The 16,070-nt window shown below is 43.6% G+C and overlaps 1 protein-coding gene across 2 annotated transcripts in view; it reads right to left on the bottom strand.

Moving 5' to 3' along the window:
- Positions 1 to 354: 354 nt before the first annotated feature.
- C3H1orf21 (chromosome 3 C1orf21 homolog) overlaps positions 355 to 16,070 on the bottom strand; it is a 213,876-nt gene continuing 198,160 nt past the window's right edge. For both annotated transcript variants that reach the window (XM_029935207.1, XM_029935206.1), the window contains exon 6: positions 355 to 2,820. In XM_029935207.1, coding sequence (XP_029791067.1) covers positions 2,782 to 2,820 — 39 coding nt within the window. In that variant the 3' untranslated portion in view covers positions 355 to 2,781. The remainder of the gene's footprint in view (positions 2,821 to 16,070) is intronic.

The raw sequence follows: 16,070 nt of genomic DNA on the forward strand, positions 1-16,070 counted from the left end.
AAATCTTGTTGGCAGGCAGCCCCACCCACTGGCCGCCAGGCAGCTGGATTTTGAATTGCACCCGGCACTTGGCCATGCTATCTGCTCTCTCTCTGCTAAAAGCTTCTCAGTCCATTTCTCATCTTTCCTTTTTCTACCTCCTTCCACCAGGCCACTCCCCTCCCTCCCTCCTTCCATCTCCCTGAGTCCTCAGCCAGCAGGAGCCCTAGTTTCTGGACGATTCTTTTCATTGCATCTGAGACAATCTGCTTAATGTTCAGATACACTGAGGGGGAGGGGGGAAGGAGGGGAAAGGCAAAATATTTTTGCATTAGACCCTTTCAGAAGGCATAAAAAAAATAAAGTACAAACACAAATCACTCGACAATTTTATGATTAAAGCCAATGATGGAAAACAGACAAGTTTGAGTGCTGCTAACATAATCAAGCATCTCATGCCAACCCACTCAACCACCCCATTTCTCAGATCTATTTCTAGATACACTGATGTGTCTGCAGATGAAATCACGTCTGCACATCAAAGACTTAAACCCAGGAGACAGAACTCCAGGTGAAGAGACCCTGGTTCATGGGAACGGGTTTCTAGTTTAATGAAAACACTCAAAAGTCAAATTCCCAAGAAACACTTCGTTCTGTGTACATGTGTATCACATCAAATGTTAAACATGATTGGAAAAAATGATACAAGTATGTTTTATCTTTGGGTAGAAGGTGGTGATTTTCTGGGAAGACACTGTCTGAGACCCCAAACAAAGGCATCCCATGGAAGATGGTTCAGTCGGCATCACTGTTGCTTGGTAAGAATAAGAAATGACCTACCAGTGGACCACGTCCCTAGTGGACAGGTTTCAGGTAGACCCAGCAGTGCATTTACAGTGTAGGAAAACTATTTTAGTTGCTTGGCCAAAAGCCATACAAAGGGAGGGAGCTTAAAACCCTAGGCGACTTGACTTTCTCTGCACTCTTCTGCCTGAAGCAGGAAAAAAAGCCTTAAATTTTGGCTGCATCTCTATTTATGTAACAACCACAGCTGCTCCCCAAAATAGCTGCTGTTGGCTGAAAGAGCTAAGGGTTTTCTTTGCTAACGTTTGAGTCCATTTTCTGTGGCACTTGACTGAGTTTCCTTCCCCTTACTGTTGTGCCCCGTGGTCTACAAGGAGACAATGACTCTCACCATTAGCACATGGATGGGTTGTGAAGTCAAGACTCATCTCCTCCGCAAGGGCAAATTTAGCTTCTCATTCCCTTCTGGGGCAGGTGCTGCGTGGCTACCCAGGACAAATAACTGCCCACCTCCAGAGGGTGGCCGTGTGGCCGATACTGGTTTAAATCCCAAGAGAGAGATACATCCAAGCGCTCCTTCTGTGTGTCTGTGGGACAACCCCACACCTGGCCTAGCATTTAACAGGGTGCCCCCCTGACAGTAACACGGAGAACCCTCACCAAAGCTATCAAACGCGTTAAAAAAATACAAAAGTTATTTTCTCCTTTTTGATTGCTATTTACTTGTGACAACATTTGTTAAAAATATTACTTCTGTCTTCGAGAAGAGATCATTCTCTTCGTATAATATGGAAAAATAAACTCTACCAAACCCACAGTCAACATTCCCCACCACTGCCCTGGGGCTTTGGCTTCTGTGTCTCCAAATATCATCACCAGTGTCAACATACTACATTTCCAGTAGGCAGACGCTCTGCACTGTCTGAGCCAGTGCCTCGAGGAAGAGGAGGAGGAAGTGGCAAGTTCATGGAACATTCTGAAGGGAGAGAGGAAGGAAGCAGGATGGCTTATTTTCTAATGAAATGAAAGGTTAACAGGGTGGTTTCAGGGCCTCCTAAAGAGTCGGGGGGTGTCCCCTCATCTCTTCTGACCACTGACAGCCCTGCTAATGCATGGTGGGTGACGGATGGGCGGGCAGGGAGCCACGAAGGTGGATTATCGTGTCACTGCAAAGGAGGGCTCATCTTCTGCGCCCAGGATCATCGTGAAACACTGAAGTGGATGAATGGGAGAAGACAAGGATACATAAAAACAGTAAAATGTTTATTTTCTTAGAAAAAAAAGTGGGGAAGAGGGATTCAAAATGATTGTGATCACACTTCCGTCTGCATCTGAGCAAAGCCAATGTTGCAAGCTTAATCCTTGATTAAGATCCCTAATCAACGAAACCCGCTGCTCGCTCCGACGTCACTCCGTGAGTCACGTCACACATGCTTTTAATGGATAAGAGCGTCTCTACTTCTTCTTAGCAGAGAAACAAAGCTTGCCATAGCGACCATCCCACCTCCAAAGCGCCACACTGCCCGTGAGAAGCAAGGCTCTGGACCACTCGGGAGAGACAGGGAGGGAGGAGAGAGGGAAGCAGACGCTCGTCTTAGAAGCGGAACAGTTCTACAACAGGAGTTTGATATCTGAGTTCACCACTACCTCATCTTATAGAAAATAGGTTGGAGAGCATCTGTAAAACCAACAGTATCTGTAAGGTGAAATTGCAGAATTTTGCTGCATACCTGGACACAAGAGAAGTGAAAAGTTGCAACAAGTTTTAACTAGCAGCAACAAAGAAAGTTCGAGAACAGTTTTTTGTTTGTTTGTTTTTAGCAATATTCCTTTGCAAGTTCATAAGAGACACTGTAATTTAATGGGGCATACGCTATGGAACGATCTTCTTTAGCTATAGTGCTGTTCGTTGAAGAGAACCGACCTTTGCAAAGATTTCAACTGGGGTGTAACTTATTTACACAGTGTTAGCTCCTGGTTTGAGTGGTAGAATTGGTGCTATGTGATATCCTCTTCTTCCGAACAGTAATCTCGACCCTTGAGGGGAAAAGAGAAGAACAGCATGTGAGTGAGAAATTCAAAGCAGAGCCCGAGACAAGTTACTCACCAGTAATTTTCTCTCAATGAGTCTGTCCCCCTGGAACAGAATCAGGCTTTATCAGTGAGTGCTGGGCACAAGGTAGAGAGGTCGCAAATGCTTGTTGGCTGATTTATAAATGGAATATGCCCCGAGGCATGGGAGTTTTAACAAGCCCCAAATAAGCCCTTACTTTATATTGGTAAGAACTTATATTAGGCTCATATAAGACTCAGTCTTTCACCAAGAAATTACCAAATGGACAAACCATTCAAGGAGACCAAGTTCTCATGAATAAGAGAAACTGAAATAAACAATGAACAAGTCACTTTCGCCTGTGGCCAAGGCTGTACATCTCCATGTTACATCTCTGGTTACATCTCCATGCCTGGAATTTAGGATTTTACAGAAGAGGATGGTATAATCCAGGGATGTTTTAGTTTTAATCCACTCCAAATTAAAACAGGGGTTAAAAACCCCCAAAGATCCACTGAAATATGTAAAACAGATCTGGGACTATGTTTGGTATGTGTAGGATGCACAAGAAAGGCGAAAATGCTTTTTGATTTATTTGCTACCAAAACAGGTTACTTGAGGGCTTGAGGACTATATACAATCGTTACTTTTGAACATTTTTTATCCTCTCTCTACTGGGTTATACACTCTGTGAAGGCATGGTTAGGACTGGGATTTAAACTTCACATCTGACCTGGTTGGATTGTCCTGGTCAGAGCATTCAGCTTCTCAGTCTGTAATCCCTCAAGATGGCACAGGAACTAAAGTACCTACCTGCCCTGAATCACAATATCACAGATAAGGACTCTGTAAAAGGTCATATATTAATACTATTTGTATCCTTCGACCTTTGTCTTTTTGAATACACACTACGTGTTTAAATTTTGAAGGGATCTATTCCTTTAAAAACAGAATTCTCTACCTAACTGGAACTTATTCCTGAAAGTATCTAAAACGTAAAGAAAATAACAATTTTTCATGAAATTATTTTGCAAATGTGTTACAGGATTCTTTGTCATAATATCTGGATGCTGAAAAGATTTCCCATTTTCCTAAGGGTTGAGCATGATCGTAACGAACGGCCGTACCATCTGGCAGGGCAGGAATTCTGGCTCTGTGACTAGCTCTGGCATCTTGATCAAGTCACCTCTCTGTGTCTCAGTTTCCCCATCTGTATAGTGAAGAGAACAATCCCTACTTCACAAGGTTGCTGAAGATTAAACAAGTTAATAGTCATAAAGTAATGGAATAGCGTCTGGCACATCATTTTAGGTCTTGTGTGTGTGCATGCACACCGGTGCACACGTGTGTTTGATAAGTAACAAAATGCTGCCACACAGTGAGATCTTCAGGGCCTGCGAGGCATGGAGGTTGCCAGCTCCCATGCTAAATGGCCTCGAATTGCTTGTTCTCTTCGAATGTGATTCACTGTGTTTGGTTTCCTCCTTCATCAGATTTCCAACTCTCACCCCGGCTACCTGCAGACTGTCTGAGCCCTGTGTCACCACCAGGCTTATTTTAGAGGTGGCATGAAACATCTCCTGGGCAAAGAGACCGGGTAACCAACCTTCTTGCGACGAGAGGCATGCACTCAGCTGTCATCACCCATTAACAGCCTCCCTGGGGACACTCCCAAGTAGACGCCATCTCTAGCTGGGGCCCCCAACCACTTAGAAGAGGTAGGAAGGTGAACACCTTGGGCCCTGATGGTTGGAGTTTACTCTCCAATGTAGGAAACGGGATACATGCAAACGTACCAGCACAGAGCTAGAGATGGATCAGGTGATGCTATTCACAAATCCTCAACTCATGAGGCTCAGGGAGGAGATTTGGAAATGGGCACTGGTGTTTAACTGGATTGGACAGGCAGGGCTCATGCAGTTTTTATCAGGAGAGGAAAGAGGACATATGGACACACACACTTTTGTGTGACAACAGGCAAATTGCTGGGCTTTGGTTTCCTGGGGATAATCATGGTCTCTGTCTCAGGGTTGTGATCAGGATTAAATGGGAAAAACACAGCATCTGGCAGTGAGTCAGTAAAGGTCAGCTGCTGCTGCTGTCATTGCAACCATCGTTATTATAAATCCCGAGTGTGGTCAGGCCCCTGGCAGGGGAATGGGGACCTCCTCCCTTGTGGTCATAAACTGTCCCTTCCTCCCACCTCGGCCTTGTACCCCGGGGAGGCCAGAGCCTTGTGACCTTGGACAGACTTCTGTGGCAGACCCTAAATCCTTTCCCTTCTTATATCTAAATGAGGCCTCAAATCAAAGCAAAGGCCCAGCCAGTCAGTGTGGTGTGCAGCGGGCACTGCATCCACAAGATAGAACCCGCATGCAGTGACAGACAGCTCCACCCGTGTGTAAACAGATGTACTCGCTGACACAGCAGTGTTTCCAGCCCTGCAAATGAGCTCCACGGTTAACACAGCAGAAGGAGCCTCTCAGACCCTCCAGTTTACTGTTACCATAAGGGAGGGCCCTCTTTTGAGGGACAAAACTATATCAACCATCTGTGTAAACCCAAGCCTGTAATGATCACTTTCTGAGCATTTGCTTCTCTGAAAGTATAACCACTACGCGGAGGAGGAGGAGGAGGAGAAGGAGGAGGAGGAGGGGTTGGGGGAGAAGGAAAATGGCAATAGTTGTTTCGCTGACATTATTTCCTGGACTGTTGATACGTGCCAGGTGGGAGGAGCCCAAGACCACAGACCACAGGGCTCATCCTTGTCCTTCTTGTCATGACTGTAGTGAGCAGACAACTAAATTCAAACTCAGATCCATTCCATTTTTGTTACTATCACCTGCCAGCTACTCTGAGAACCAAATATTTCATGGACAGAAAACTTGGAAATCAAAGACATGGAGAGTAAGAGCTCCCGGAGGGCCGGCATCATTCTAGAAGGGGAACCTGAGAACGGTTACTGGCACATCCACTGGCACGCGGCCAGACCTTCTGTACATGACTGCATGTCTCATTTAGATGGATAGACAACTGTGCTAAAGAGAGGACCCAAAAATCTTCAGCAGTCAGAAAGCAGAAGTGGGAGTGAGCTGGGTTTGGGGGAAACACGACAATTCTCCTGACCAAGGAAGCCCTTCACCTTATGGGGCTACAGAACGGGATGTCTGTAAAGACCACTTTCTGCAATCCATTTGGACCGGGAGACACAATTTCCACCCTCGTGCAAAGGACACATGGAAGGCCATAGGAAACAAGGTCCCTCGGAGGAAGGCTGGGAAGTCCCAGTGAGGCTGACAAGGAAGGTTGTATGTCGGTGCAGACCCAAAAATCTCGAGGAGCTCCTGCCTCCAGAGTTCCCCGACTGTGTCCCTACGCTGTGTCCTTTTCCAGCTATCTGGATTATTTCCCTGGAACCTTCCAGAAGTTTATGTCGAAACAGAGCATACATTTCCAAGGTTCCAGGGTATGGATTCTTAGTTGGATGGTTGAAATGTCCAGGCTAAGAATTGGGGATATGAAGGAAAAGAGAAGGGAAGATTATTTTCCTAATTTTAAATTCTGCTAGTTTAAAGAGGTGCAGCTCAAAGAGTGAGTTCGGACAGAGGAATTGTTCCTCCAAAGTACCTTTGTCCTGAAGTTTAACTAGACAAGCAGTCAAGGGCTGGCCATCCAGCTTCAGGTTTGATGTGATCATGGAAGTGTCTAGTACACTCTAGGTTCTGTAGACCTGTGTGCTTTGGGCCTAATACATGCACCTCAAGGACATAACAATCAGCAATGGACAGAGTATTTTCCCAGTGGGGTAGATGAGAACTGCATGGATGTTACTGAGAGGATGCAGCAAGTCTCAGTTTCCCCATCTGTAGAATGGGGACAGTGACCTAACATGCAGCGTTGCTGAGGGAATTAGAATACACGTAAGGTGCTTAGCAAAGCTCGGCGCATGGGAGGTGATTCAATACATTAGAGCTCTTCTGATGATGATGAAAAATGAGATCAACAGACGCAGCAGTGATTAAACAGTCTAGGTGAGACACTGTGCCCACAGGCACGTGGGTGCTTGGCCCTCCCGCTCCCCCTGCCGTCAGCCCGCACCGTATCTGTCACTTCTCCGGTTCTGGATCTCTGCTCAAAGGCCATCTCACTGTCTTCCCTGAACACTCTGGCCACAATAGCCCTTCTTACTCTGCTTCATTTTTGTTTATATCATTTATCATTTCCTGACAGTATTCATATATTAGTTCCTTTCGTTATTGGCTGTCTTCTTTCTTGAACAGAAGCATCAAGTGGGCAGAACTGTTTTATGCACTGCTGTATCTCCAGGGCATACGACCAGCGTCGGCAACGTGTTCGATGCTCAGCGAATTCTGCCACATTTCAGACAGGGAGCCATGAAACTGGGCAACAGCTGGACCCCCCACTCTGCCTGTTTGCAATTCCCAGAGAATGGCTTAATCTAGGCACCAGAGGATGGGACTTTTCAGACTGACAGCACCCCTTTGTCCCTCATCTGTGAATAACATCGCTCCATCTAGGTCTTTCCCCCTTTTGTACGGGTGCCACTTCCCCCAAGTTCTTGTTAAAATGGACGGATCAAAAAAAATCACCCGCATAGAATAAGATACCCCAGATATATAGCATAATATATAAGAATTAAGTATCCGACAAAGGGGATCACCAGAAATGACAGATTCCAAGAGAACTGGTGTGCTGAATCTTAACAATAATATAACAGAACATCAAACCGAACTTCTGTTAAAGTTCTGGAGAGGGAAATAGCTCTTATGGAAAGAGGGAAATAACTAGTACAAAGGAACAGAAAAAGCCACAAGAAACCAAGAACAGGAACACATCTCATCATGTGAAAACAGACTTCTGCATGTCAAAAAATAATAAAATGAAAAGGCACATTTCATAATAGGAAAGATACCTGTTGCGTACAATATGTAGAAAAGTTATAGGAGAAGCTCATACAGATAAAAAAATGAACAGTAAGAAGATCTCAGTTAGAGGGAAGGGTACAAACTGGAAACTCACTCAGAATGAAATGAAACCGGTGAACACATAAATAGAAAAATGTCTGCTTCAGTAATAAAAAAAATACAAATACAATAATTTGATGCTATTGAAAAATAGTGATGCCCAATTCTTGGAGTCCACAATGAAATGTAACTCCCAGGTTGCTGGCAGGAGTGTAAAATGGTACGGTGGCTTTCAGAGGTAACTTGGTAATATGTACTACGAGTCATATTAAAATGTTCGTACCCTTTATCATAGCAATCATTGAAATCAGTATCAAAGATAAAACCCCAAATATGTTAAAAATATATACGCATTGTTTCCCTGGGGCTGGAGGTAGGAATGAGGATTGACTCTAAGCAGGCAGGAGAAACCTTCTTGAGGTGATAGAAAGGAGGTTGGTGGTGGTTGCATAATTTGGTAAATTTACTATGAATTATTGTATTGTACATCAAAAATGAGTAAGTTTTATGGCTTATAAATTATTGCTTCATAAAGTTCTTAGGAATATATATATAAATATTTTCATTGCAGCATTTTTACTAGGTGTGAAAAAACCCACAAATATCCCAAAGAAAAAAAATGGTTACCAACATATGGTCCATGAACACTCTGCTACCAAATGCACACATGAACAAAACAACAGGACCAACAGCCACTGTGTCCCAAACAGGCAATTCTTTGTTGTTTTTCAACATCGGATCTACAAGTGACATTTCCTGCAGCGGTTCAGGGAGAATGGGTCTCTTCCCTTGTCAGTCACCCTTCTATCCCACCACCACGTTTTAGGGGATTTTAGCCAAAATGTTTGCCTCCCTTACAGCAGGCAGCAGGCTGGGTCTCTTATTCATCCTTGGCTTTTTTGGTACTTAATGGAATCCTTGTGTGGCCCACATCACGACAGTTATGAATACTCAGGTGTTTGGAGGGAGGCTGTGCTGTGTGTGTGTGTGTGTGTGTGTGTAGGCTGTTAATGATGTTTTCAGGAAGTGTCTTAGGATTTTAATAAATGTAGGAAATTGTCAACATTTTGTGAATCCCACAAGAAAAAAGCAATCCTCTTTAACAACACAGCTGAGGGGCGCCTGGGTGGCTCAGTTGGTTTACCATCCAACTTCAGCTCAGGTCTTGATCTTCTCCTGGTTTGTGAGTTCAAGCCCCACATTGGGCTGACAGCTCGGAGCCGGGACCCGGCTTCAGATTCTGAAGCTCTCTCTCTGTATCTCCCCTGATCGGTTGGTCTGTCTATCTGTCTGTCTGTCTCCCTCTCTCTCAAAAGTAAACATTAAAAAAATTAAAAGAAAAACAACACAGCTGATAAAGGGTAAGGTTTGAACACAAATATCAGCAGAGACTGGGGCACAGTCTGGTTCTAAGAACAGCCTGGAACCCAGCAGAGGGCAGCAGGAATGCATGGAGGGGACCAAACGCTGATACCAGAATCCCACTGTTCCCTACTCATCCTTCTTATGTATATAAATAATACCTATGTATACACCACAGAAAGAATCATGTCTGGTCTTCTATCTCTTTTTTTTGGACAAAGAAAATGCACTTTTATATTTTGGTTAAAAAGTGTGCATCTGAACCGCTCAATTGCAAGTGCCAATAGGAACACCAGTGCTCTTTTTTTTTAAAAATTAATTCCAGTATAGTTAACAGACAGCATTATGTTAGTTTCAGGTGGTTCAGGAATTCTGTACATTACTCAGGGCTCACCATGCTTAGTGTGTTCTTACTTCCTTTCACCCATCCCCCTACCTACGTCCCTTCTGGTAATCATCTGTTTGTTCTCCATAATTAACAGTCTGCTTTTTGGTCTGTCTCTCTTTTTCCTTTGTTCATTTGTTTTGCTTCTTAAATTCCACATATGAGTGAAATCATATGGTATTTGTCGTTCTCTGACTCATTTCACCTAGCATTATACTCCAGATCCATCCATGCTGTGGCAAATGGCAAGATTTCATCCTTTTAATGGCTGAACAATATTCCATTGTGTGTGTGTGTATATATATATATACACACCACACCTTCTTTATCCATTCATCTGCTGATAGACACTTGGGCTGCTTCCACATCTTGGCTATTATAAATAATGCTACAATAAACATGGGGGTGAGTTTACCTGTTTGAATTCATATTTTCATATTATTTGGGTAAATATCCCGCAGTGCGATTACCAGATTGTAGGTAGTTCTATTTTCCACAGTGGCTGCACCAGTTTGTATTCCCAGTCTGGTTCTCTTTTTATAATATTCAGTCAGGAGTCATAAACTCAGTCTTTGCTGTTGTCAAGATTAGAAAACTTCACAGGAACTTCACAAGGGCCAGATAACTAAATACTTTAGTAAAGACTCTCATGTTTGTAGAAAGCAAACATTAAGCTTGGTAACAAAGGGGTCATTACAGAAGTTTGTTTTAAGGAGGCTTATTTCTGTCTGGAACTGCTGAACTACACTTGTCATAAAGCAGGCTCTTGTTTGCTGACTGACTGACTGACTGACCTACTCTCCTCTCCTTTATCTCTGTGGATGGCACGAGGAACCTCTGTTAGTGTCTGGCCTGTACATTATTTTGATTCTCCTACTTCCTGTCTGCTTCCTTTATATGATTCATCTTCCTCCTCTCTTTTCCTAATTGTGGGCATGCTGAGTCTGTTTCTTGACTTAGCTTTGCCCCCCGATAGACTTTTACCCTGCTTTGTGGGGCTGACTGGCTTTCAGGTGCCAAAGAACACCTTGATGCATGAAACATAATTGCCACAACTGTATTCTGGGGCAGAACTTCAGTGGGCCATCTCCTTGCTCTGCCCCCCTAACACCTTTTTTACACCTTTTCCTCCGAGCATCACCATCCAGAGGCAGCCTCAGATCCACGTTTCCATGGAAATTTGGACACTTAGGCTCTGTCCCTACACCAGGAATACAGGGGCAGAAAAGCTCACTCCAAAATTAGAGCATCTGTGAGTGATGAGCTAGGATCCAGAACACCCGTGAGGTGGAGGAGGCAGGAAGTGGGAAGGGGAAAAAATGGAACGAAGGCCACCCCCAGGGGCTGCTGTTCCAACCTCCCTCTGCAGGGCCCCCCCGCCCCTCCTCAGGGCTGGAAGTGGTGAGGCCACTATCAGTCAGTGTTCCAACGGCATCTTCCCTCCCAGCCCAACGACTGCTAACCACACTTTTGAGGAAATGCCAGAGAAAAGCAAGAATGATTAGCTGTGCCGTTCAAGTCTCCTCCTCCGGCTTACTTCCTTAGAAAAATCAGTCAAGGCATTAATGGCCATCTCTGTTTCTAATGAGCTTTATTCTAATGAGACTCACACACTGTGATTTCGGTTGGAAAAAAGGCCTCGTTTGTAAAGAGCAGTAGGAGTGTGACAGCTTCTGACTGTTTCTCTGGCCACACACAGGAATGATCACCAGAAGGGCAGTCACGGCCATCACAGTGTACAGGGCTCTTCGTCTCCAAGGGAGAGCAAGTGTTAGCTAAATGGCTTTAAAACCCCCACCAAGCATTTGTTAGACACGGATCCTCATTCTATGAACAAAAAAGGAGGATGTTTTGAAGCATGAAGACACATATTTCTCAAGCTCTTTCTGACACTGGCACTTGGATGACTTCAGTGACGCCCCTTCCCTGAGCGACGGTGAGTGGGAGTGAGGCTAGGGTGGGAGGTTCTTAGCTCTAGGCCACTGTGAATAATGTCCTAGAGCAGGAGTTGGTAACTTTCTCTATGAAGGGCTGAATCGTAAATGTTTTAGGCTTTGCATTCCATACGGTCTCTGTTGCAGCTCAGCCCATGAAGGCAGCCGTAGATAAAAGTAGAAGAATGAGCGTGTCTGTGTTCCGATAAAACTTTATTTGTGGACACTAATATAGGAATTTCACATAATTTTTCACATGTCAGAAAATACATCCTGCTTTTTTGCTTTTCCCAACCACTGAAACATGTAAAAAACATTCTTTCTGGGTGAACTAGATTTGGACCATGGGCTAGACTTTGCCTACTCCTGTTCTGGAGAATAGAATTACCATCAGTGGCTAACACTGTCAAGGGTTTGGCCTTCCTCCTAGGCAACAGAGATAATTTCTATCTTGAGAGAAATGTCTCTCAAGATGGAGCCAGAATTCTCTTGTAAAATGTCCTTTTACAAAATTGTTCTTATTTTACAAACAAGAAAACCAATCAAAATAAAAATTTCACTACACTCTATCTTCCTAATAAGTTGGAGACTTTCCAAGTTTCATTTAAATTCCTGTCCATATGTTATTTTTATATGTTTCAATTTAAGGATAAGACACATGTTTTGCTTTTTTCACTTAATGTTACCTTACAAAAATTTTTCCCTGTTTTAACTGATTTCTTTTAATGATTAATAGATATAACAACTATTTGTGGAATTCTTTATGGAAGATTTCCAGGCCATTTGATGGACTTAATTCAAAGGGATGTCTTAGTATTCTCAGGTGTAAGAGTTAAGATTTTTTAAAATGTTTGTTTATTTTGAGAGAGACACACACAGTGTGAGTGGGGAAGGTGCAGAGACAGAGGAGACACAGAATCTGAAGAGGGCTCCAGGTTCTGATCTGTCAACACAGAACCCGACGTGGGGCTCAAACTCATGGACCACAGAGATCATGACCTGAGCCAAAGTTGGAAGCTCAACTGACTGAGCCACCCAGAATCCCTCTAAGAGTTCAGATTTAAATACAACCCCCTTACCTCCAGGCCAGGACAACCTACTTGGTAAACTGAGCCTCATGGGTCCCCTCTAAGGTTCACTTCTAAGACCTGAAGCCTCATGACTTCTCTAGGGTTCACCTCCTTCAATGGCTTTAGCAAGTTTGGGATTTCAATCCATGTGCCTCTTGACAAAGATGTGTTTTCGAGACAAACTCTTTAGAGCTCTTTGTTTAGAACTAATTGCTTATACCCCAGAATGTACATTGAACATGGCTGGAGATTTGGGGAGACTAACAGCCACTTCCTCTCCTTACAGCTTTTAACTGAGAAGAGTGACAAGGAGTCAGATGGGAGTTAGCTCTCTTCCTGGGTTAGGGAACCCAGCAGACTCTTCTCATTATCAACCCCCCACTACTGTCCCACCCCTGAGGCCCTATGGATGGTGACAGTGACTGGACCAGTCAGTCACAGATGGAGAGGATGGAGGATGTTTGCCCCATTACTGCTCACAAGCTAGCTGACTAGAGGAGAGAGTGGGAAAGACGGGTTCTTTTCCTTCCTCCCTACAGAGAGGAGTGACCTTATTTGTTGGATCAGTGTTCACCACCCCTTCCCTTTCTCTTTGCTTTCAGAATAGGAAGCACATGCATCTGGCCAGGAAGGGAAGCACGGACTACTGATGGGAGATCCCTGCCTATAAAAGGTGGAAAAGAGTGGATTTGCCAGATACGAGTGGGAGAAGGCTCAGGGGCCAATGAGGAGTGAGTGTCCTGGGCCCAGGGATGGGAGAACATGTCTGTGTGGCTTCCCTCTTCCTTTAGGACATGGTGGCCAAGCTGTACTCTGAAAGAGAAGGAAAAGCAGGGTCCATGCAACTTCATTATGGATCCTGAGGGTCCCAATGGCCTGATGAAGCTAACACATTTCCTGGGAATGAGCCCTTTGCAAGGAGGACACATGACAGACTGGTGCAAGCAGAACTGACTGGATTTGGGGGGACTATTTAGCCTAATGGAAAGTTCTGATTAAATTAAGGATTGTCACACATTTGGCCAACTGCCAATAAGGAAAATCATGAACAGAAGTCAACTGCATCTCTGGTCATGACTATCAGAATCCTTGGAAAGAGTGAGGTCAACTGCAATCTAAACCAGGAGCATTTCAGGTGACGTAGAGCATTTTTGATGCCTGGATCTTAGTGCTTCTTGAAGCTTTTGTTCCACTGGGTTGCAGTGGAAGGTGTGAGGAAGGCCAGTGACCACCATGTAATCAGACTTTTCCCTACCACATGTTTTGTCATATATTCCTGTTTTATTTTAAGAAATTTGCAGGATACAGAAAAATAGAAAGAGTGTAGCAAACACTATTTCTATCATGTGGACATAAGAAGCAGTGATATTTTATGACATCTGCTCGTGGCTTCCACCCTTCTGGATGGAAGCGCCACCCCCGTCCCGGACTCCTTCCCCATCCCCAGGGGCAAGGTCCTTCCAGCCCATTTCTGACGCTCTAGTGTTTGTATCATATCCCTACTGCATCAAACTATACTTATACATATATGTATGTTTAAACATACAACAGATATAAATACATGTCAGTTATAAATATATCATGTAAAAAGATACCATACTAATGTGTGCATACACACTGTGTGTGTGTTTATGTGTGTGTATCAGTACATGGTATAGAGCTGGTGCTTCATAAATACTTGCTGAACGTCCATCTATAAACAATGTTTGGCATTTTTACATTTTTTTGGGTTAAAGTTTATTTAGTTTTGAAAGAGAGAGTGTGTGTAGGGAAGGGGCAGAGAGAGAAATGATACAGAGAATCCCAATCAGGTTCCGGGGTGTCAGCACAGCCCCGAATGCGGGGCTCCAACCTAAAAACCAGGATATCATGACCTGAGATGAAATCAAGAGTCAGATGCTCAACTGACTGAACTACCCAGGTGCCTTTATTTTCACATTTTAAAATTGGCATCATATCATTTTCATCATATTCTGAATATTCCTCTCATTGCTTAATAACACATTTCAGATCTATAAAGTTCATACATATACCTGACTCATTTCTTTTGAACTGCTGTATATTACACTGTACATTCCTACAATTCAATCTATTCATTCTTCTAGAGGGGGACACTTGGGCAGCTTCCAGTTCATTTGTTCTTTCTTTTGCTCTCAAACACAGAATGCTGCAGTGAACTTTATTGCACAGAGGTAAAACGAATTTCAAGGATACAGACCCAGAGGTTTAATTGATGGCTTTTATTGGTTTGTATTAATTGTACTTCTTTATATATTCCAGCTACAGATCCTTTCAATGTTTTAAGTGTTACAATTATATTCCAGGGGCGCCTGGGTGGCTCAGTCGGTTGACACTTGGTTTCAGCTCAGGTCATGATCTCATGGTTTGTGAGATCGAGCCCCACAATGGGCTCTGCACTGACCACATGAAGCCTACTTGGGACTCTTTCTCTCTCTCTCTCTCTCAAAATAAATAAATAAAATTTAAAGGCAAATATACTTCAAGCTAGTTTACTAGAAGGTCTGGATTTGGGGATTATGAGGCTCCTTCACAAGGGGGACACTGATCCATGATAGTCATCTGGCTCCTTGTGCCTATTTTCAGTTTGTTTAGAACCCAGAATGGAGGCAGGATATGATTAAATATCTCTAAACCTTCAACAACTAATTTTGGGAATATGAGTTTAAAGAATTTTGGAGAAGTGTCTATTCAGGTCTTCTGCCCATTTCTTCACTGGATTATTCATTTTTTGTGTATGGAGTTTAGTGAGCTCCTTGTATATTTTGGATACTAGCCCTTTATCTGATATGCCATTTGCCACTATCGTTTCCTATTCTGTCGGTTACCTGTTAGTTTTTTGATTGTTTCCTTTGCCTTGCAGACGCTTTTTATCTTGATGAGGTCCCAGTAGCTGATTTTTGGTCTTGATTCCCTTGCCTCTGGGGATGTGTTGAGGAAGAAATTGCTGCGATTGAGGTCTAGGAGGCTATTTTCTGCTTTCTCCTCAAGGGTTTTTATGATTTCCTGTCTCACATTCAGATCCTCTATCCATTTTGAGTTTATTTTTGTGAGTGGTGTAAGAAAGTGGTCTAATTTCATTTTTCTACATGATCCTGTCCAGCTCTCCCAACACCACCAGTTGAAGAGGCTGTCTTTTTTCCATTGGATACTCTTTCCTGCTTTGTCAAAGATTAATTGGCCATATACTTGTGGGTCCAGTGTTCTATTCCATTGGTCCATGTGTCTGTTTTTGTGCCAATACCATACTGTCTTAATGATGACAGCTTTGTAGTAGAGTTCATCACCTGATGAATGGATCAAGAAGATGTGGTATATATATACAATGGAATACTATATGGCAATGAGGAAGAATGAAATATGGCCATTTGTAGCAAAGTGGATGGACCTCGGGGGTGTCATGCTAAGTGAAGTAAGTTAGGCAGAGAAGGACAGATACCATATGTTTGCACTCATAGGTCTAACAGGAGAAACCTAACA

The sequence above is a fragment of the Suricata suricatta genome, chromosome 3 (genome assembly GCF_006229205.1).
Source record: "Suricata suricatta isolate VVHF042 chromosome 3, meerkat_22Aug2017_6uvM2_HiC, whole genome shotgun sequence".
Taxonomy (NCBI): Eukaryota; Metazoa; Chordata; class Mammalia; order Carnivora; family Herpestidae; genus Suricata; species Suricata suricatta.